Source organism: Nicotiana sylvestris, chromosome 5 (genome assembly GCF_000393655.2).
Source record: "Nicotiana sylvestris chromosome 5, ASM39365v2, whole genome shotgun sequence".
In the NCBI taxonomy this organism is placed as follows: Eukaryota; Viridiplantae; Streptophyta; class Magnoliopsida; order Solanales; family Solanaceae; genus Nicotiana; species Nicotiana sylvestris.
The window spans coordinates 181384946-181391331 of NC_091061.1; the positions used below are offsets into that span (position 1 = coordinate 181384946).

At 35.3% G+C, this 6386-nt stretch overlaps 1 protein-coding gene across 1 annotated transcript; it reads left to right on the plus strand.

Moving 5' to 3' along the window:
- The first annotated feature begins 834 nt into the window (after nt 1-834).
- Nucleotides 835-5470, plus strand: LOC104242857 (uncharacterized). The gene is made up of 8 exons (XM_009797973.2): nt 835-1134; nt 1231-1324; nt 2580-2699; nt 2783-2831; nt 2981-3080; nt 3195-3256; nt 3413-3471; nt 4968-5470. The coding sequence occupies exons 1-8, from the start codon at nt 980-982 to the stop codon at nt 5070-5072; spliced, it is 744 nt and encodes a 247-aa protein (XP_009796275.1). The 5' UTR covers nt 835-979; the 3' UTR covers nt 5073-5470.
- Nucleotides 5471-6386: the final 916 nt, after the last annotated feature.

Sequence of the window (6386 nt, forward strand, 5' to 3'; positions counted from 1 at the left end):
TGAAGTTTTTTGTACAATATATAATTTTAATTTATGTTTTATTTTTTTTACCCAGTGTAATAGGAAAACTTCAGTTCCTCCTGTTGAAATTTTTAAATATTAACTAAAAAACTTCAGCTCATATTGCTGAAGTTTTTAAAGATTACGTAAAAAACTTCAGCAACTAATGCCTAAGTTTTTGTGCAATATGAAATTTTGTGCAATATGGAAACTTTAGCTCGTTTTGTTAAATTTTTAAATATGAACTAAATAACTTCAGCTTGTTTAGCAAATAAACAATGATAACACTCATATAATGTTTTAATATAATTTTTTCTTCGTTGTGTTATTTGCCAACTCGTTTTGGTGAATTTTTTAGATATGAACTAAATAACTTCAGCTTGTTTAGCAAATAAACCAAAAATTTCAGCATATTTGTCGGATTAGAATATTAGAATTCAACGTCAAAAGATTTAGAATGCAAATTCAGCATATCAGTGAAGTTCGTCAAATAACTTCAATCAATCAATCAGAAAACATATAATTCAAAAACTATTTTGAACTCTGAAGATTAATTTGAATACTTACAATGTATTTTGTAATTTTGAGTTTGGAATTTGAATCTGGTTCAAATCTGCTTTGCGAGAGGCGATCTCAGGAGAGACGGAGCGATGGAGGAGATACTGAGGAGATCTAGAATTTGAATCTGGCTATGCTTGATCCATCTTTTATATGTTTTGGAAGGGGTATAATGGTCATACTATTACATATTTTTTGTTAGTTGATTAAAAAATCAATAATTTTAAAAAATAGGCTATAGATTAAAAGGTAGCATAAATATAGGATACAAATGCAAATTTTATAACAGTACTCGTATAAATTTTATACGAGGTAATTTAGAAAAAATTAAAAATAATAAAACCACCAATACGCCATTGTTAAGCAAAGAGGAGAAAACAGAGATCGATTGATCCATCGGAGAAAAACGAAAGGGAAAAAAATGGGGGAAGATTTGGTGTTGGACACAGCAATAAGAGACTGGGTATTAATACCATTATCAGTAGTAATGGTACTCATTGGAATTCTTCGTTACTTCGTCTCTAAGCTTATGCGTTCTTCTTCTCAATTATCAGATCCTAAAATCATCAAAGAAGGGTTCTCTTACTATCTCCTTTTACTTTTTCCAATTAATTTGGTACTGAGGCGTAGTTGATTGAATGATTGATTGATTATTTTGTTTTTAATTATCAGGCAGGTGGTAATTAGGGCGAGGAATTTGAGAGCTGGAGCAAATTTTATTCCGGCCAAGTCTTTTCGTGCAAGGAAATTTTACTATAGTAACGAGGTTTGATACTTGTTAGTTTTTGTTTTGTTTATTATTGTTATTATTTGAGGTTGACTATAGCATATGTTGACTTTAGAGGTTAAAAGTGACCACTTTTGCATTCTTCATTCGAGTTTTTCAAATTTTTGGGACAAAATGTAGTAGATGATTACTAATCTATGATAAGAATGCTACTCAAGTAGTTAAGCTTTGCTTGTGAAAGACTGATATATTATGCCTAATTTGTTGGTCAAGTGTCTTAATTTTGACGTTCAAAGTGAACATAGACAGTTAATTTGGGGTAGGGAGTATGGTTTATAATAAATTAGTATGGATAGTTGGATTTTCTTATCAAGATTGACGAAGAACTTTAATAAAATGTACGATACTGAATTGTGGAGATGTATGCTGAATGTTACTGGATAAAAATGAAAATCTTTGAAGTTTATCATGAAGAAGAAGACTTGAAAACTAAGTGAAGTAGGATTGGGAGGACAAACAGTAATTTGACACTCAAGGATATTGCCTAGTATTTTCTTGTTTCTATTGTGATTTGAACCCTGATTGCTGGTCTCCCATGGCTTTCATCCACTTTATATTGATGGGAGGTGGTTGGTACAGGTGGAATAGTCGAGATGAGCACAAGTGGCCCAGACACCATTTTTATAAAAGAGACAAATCTGAAAAGAAGAGACAGGGATGTGGTTTTTTTTGTTACCTTGTTCAAAAATAGAGAGACAGGGATGTGGGTTTTATGATGGAGCTGAAACGAAAGTGAAAGAAACACGACTTCCTGCTTGGAGGGGAGTTGATGCCAGTGAGAGGTGGTCCAATTGGGGCACAGTGGTTGTTACTAGAGAAAACCCACTGCCTTTTGGGTTAAGGGGCGATAGCAATGAGTATGAAAATATTGCTTTCAAGGGGATTTGAGGGCTCGGTCAAATACTGGGAACAGGAGATTCTATTCTTTCATTAGTTTCCTTCACTTGATTTTATATATATTCTTTTAATGGTTTGTTGTGTGACTAAATTTTTTTTTGCTAAAGAATATGTTTGTAAATGAAGTGATTTCCTTTACTGCAATCCGATCTTGTGGAACATGATGTGACTATGTAGCAGTACACTACAAAAAAAAAATCAAATGAAATGGTTGGTACTCCCTGATAGCAAAGGAGCCTACTAGATGAAAAACTTAATAGTTTAATATTATCTTTTCATGAAAAGCCTTGTGCTGCTTAGGAACAAGAAAATAACTTGTATATACTTGAAAATGCAGGAAAATGGACTACTATATGTTCCAAAGGGACAAGCTCAGAATCCACAGGCGCAAATGTTTTCTGACCCAAACATGGCTATGGATATGATGAAGAAGAATTTATCAATGATCATACCTCAGGTATCATGCTTCCCGATGATCATTTGCTTAATGATATTGCTCAATATAGGACCTGACATTTTGAATGTACTTCCTCTTGCCAGACTCTTACCTTTGCATGGGTCAACTTTTTCTTCTCGGGGTTTGTAGCAGGTGAATTCCTTAATTTTCCTGAATGCTCAAATCTTCAGTGGCAGAGTGCATTATTGCTTGTTATAGTACTCCAAATTCACTACTTTGCATTTTGAAATATTTGAAGCTTTATATTCTTTAACTTGCATAAATGTCTGGTATCATTTCAGCAAAAATACCTTTTCCATTAACTCAGAGATTCAGGTCAATGTTGCAAAATGGCATTGACTTAAGCACTGTTGATGTCAGCTATGTCAGCAGTCGCTCATGGTAAACATAAGCACTCTTGTGACTTTGTTTCCATAAGTTCAGTACTCTGCTTTAGAGCTACTTTTTGTAGTGTTCTGCTGCATTTTATCTAATACTTGATATCATATCAATCAGGTATTTTCTAAATCTGTTCGGATTAAGGGGTTTGTTCAGCCTCATTCTTGGAGAAGAAAATGGTCAGTAGTTTTTTGAGAGTTACATAATTCTAATTGTCACTTTGTTCATGTACATAAGAGCTGTATATCAGTACTTCTGGTTTTATAGACTGTCTAGTCTTTTGTTTGGGTTTTTTATGATGTCGTTGGAAATTGAAATATCATTATTTGCTGCAGCAACTGATGACACTCAACGTATGATGCAAATGAGCGGATTTGGTTTTGACCCTAGCAAGGTAAAATTGTCAGTGTCTGCTTGCTTATTTTGATTCTGCCAACGTTGAGGTGCAGTTCATGATTGATTACTTGTGCTAAACAAGACAGAAGTAACAGTCTCTCTTCTTTCTGTATTAGTCCTTCCTATTGCTTCCCATCCTCCCCTACCTTTTCCTATTATGTACCCTAGAAACTGAATTTCCTTTCTATCAACGGAAAGGTCGAGTGCTGTTTGGATGGAACAAGAGGAAAAGAAGAGGAAAGGAAAGGGTAGGTGGGTGGAGAAAAGGGAAGAAAGGAGGCACTTTTTTTTCCTCGTTCTTTTTATCTCTTAGGAAAAAATCATTTTGCCAGCTGGAGCCTAGTGCCTTTCGCTTCAGCCTACTTCAAGGGGCCGATGCTCTACCTAGCTTTGTATGTTTAGTTCCTATCGATTAGCGCCTTTACGAATGGATGCTGCTCTTGGAAAGTGACAGATAGTTTAGAAGGGGTATAGACGAAGCAAGAGGCTATTGCTTCCATTTGAATCTGTATTGAGGTACACATATAGGGAATTATGGCGAAAGTAGAAGAGTCAAGAGTGTTTATATAAGGTGGGAATGTATCTTTACCTTACGAAAAAAAAAGGTCTTGAGTGTCACCTGAATCTCCTACGATTTCTAACATGTATCAGTGTTGAAATTTTGCTGTCCAAAGCGAATAATCATGCACAATGAAGTCTACACCTGTTTTTTCCCTAAGAAGGTCATTAGTACTTGCATTCAGTTGGTCAATTGGTCATGTAAATGCTGTTGTCAGGTGTCTAAATTGAATGCTGTTTTTTCTCTTTGCTTATCTAGGTTAATTTTAGAAGCCATAGTATGGCCATATATTCTGAAATAACTGTAAAGCTGATAGGTGAGCCTAATCGTTTGGCTGTAGGAAGGGTTGGGGATACAAGAATATTTCAGTCAAGGATCCAAGTGAGCTAAATGAATGTTTTCTGAATGTGAATAACTCTGTGATTGAATACACATGCATATGTAGTCCATTCTCTTTTTTTCTTTAGCTTCTTGGACTCTTGCTCACTCCCCCTTCTTTTTAAGAAAGTTCATATTAATTTCTTGATCCTTAAATTCCAAACTCAATGGTCACTACTTTAAGCAACCTGTAGAAAGAGGGACAGGGTAAGAACAAGACTGAAATGAATAGACATTTGCTCCACTCAGTGGAGGGAAGAGATTAAACTGCATGCTGCTTGTGCTGGAGTTGCTATTTTAAAGGAACTTGATATACATTTGACCTCTCGAGGTTCCTGATATTCCTGAACTTAATTCTACTGTGAGTGACCATTCAGAGTAATGTCAGTAGATTATATTTACATCCCTCTCTATACACACAAGCCAGTGAGTCGATGGAACTTTCTACAAAGTTTAAGCTTTCTATTGGAGAACAAATTAGTCGTCTTTATTACAGATTACATCTTCTCCTATATTTTCTTGCTTTTCGTAACTAAAGTATCTTTCTTGTTATACAGAGTTTGGGAGCAGAAAAGGATGCCTTAGATATTATTCAGCATGAATGGACACTTCCTAAATTTGAACAGCGAGCTGGAGCAGTCTTGCGGAAACTAGTCTACTGAGGATATAGTTTTAAATTTGTGTCTCAGCAGCGAACCGAGGAAACATTCTTTTAATCTGGTGAAAACTTCAATCTTGAAGCAAGGTCAGGTGAACAAAATGTTTGAGTAAGAAGAACTAGCTTAACTCCTTCACACGCGAAGTAATCGAGTCTAGAGGAAACTAGTTAACTAAGATTGTAATTTTAAATTTGTCTTCAATTTCAGCTGTGCAGCATTTTGCTTGCTGCTCCAAGGTGGCCTACAGCCTGTGAAATTGGTTGATGCCGCCATAGTAACTTTGATACTTATTTAGTTGTATTTGGACGAAATTGTAGTTATTGCCCCTTCCATGCAGCAGTTTTAAAATTTCCAACTTTCCCACCAGATGCTAATGACAAAAAACTGCAATTGCCTCTCCATTTCAACAGTTTCCATGACAATCCGTGTACTAAACACGGGTTTATATTTTAGGATAAGTGGTTTATATTTCTGTCTATACAAAGGGCAGCCTGCTGCACAAAGCATCCAGCGTTCACATAGGGTCCGAAGAAGGGCTGTACCCCAAGGGGGTGTGATGTAGGCCGTCTACTCTGTTTGCTCTCTTTTTGTACTAAAGTAGACTTTTGTTACCCGGAGTTTGCCGTTTGGGCGCAGAAAGAAGTGGTTTAGGTATTAGTAAAAACATATTAAATGTTTTTTTTTTTTTGTGTGTGTGTGTGTGTATATATATATATATATATAATTTGATCCAAAACAGTAGGTTTGGTTGAACTCGTTAATTATGAAAGATTAGCCCAAAATTCATCTACCAAACTTTCAATATACTTTTGTTTCTTTTCAAACCAATGTAAAGTACTGAATGCAACTTTCATGTGATCGTTTAGACATTTTCCAAACATCTCCACATAATATTTTGTACCATTCAATAATCGAAAGGTGTGATGGTTAAAGCATTCGATGTAATGACTGACATTTCCTTGGAAATACGTTGTTGGATTTATACGAATGTTATTTAGTACTAGTCCATTTGGTACAATTATGGCTCAGTTGAGAGATCTTGGTTAAAGATATTTCACATGTACACAGCAAAACATGATAACATGGCCAAGCTTTTCTGAAACAACCAATTCTTTGATAGTTAGTAGATTGTAAGAGCAATATGTTGGAATTTGGAGTTTACACACAATGATAATGGTTGGTACCTACGTACAACAACAACAACAACATACCCAGTAAAATCCCACCAGTGGTTGGTACCTACGTGTGAGTAAAATATAACGCCAGATTGTGTATGTGGATAAGTGAAGCCAATTGATTGTTCCGTCACAACCTAAG

Bases quoted from the DNA above. Each gene is read 5' to 3' on its own strand.
- LOC104242857 (XM_009797973.2), top strand. From the start codon at position 980: ATGGGGGAAGATTTGGTGTTGGACACAGCAATAAGAGACTGGGTATTA. The intron at 1,325-2,579 runs GTTTGATACTTG...TTGAAAATGCAG, and splicing joins AATTTTACTATAGTAACGAG to GAAAATGGACTACTATATGT. The intron at 3,472-4,967 runs GTAAAATTGTCA...CTTGTTATACAG, and splicing joins TTGGTTTTGACCCTAGCAAG to AGTTTGGGAGCAGAAAAGGA.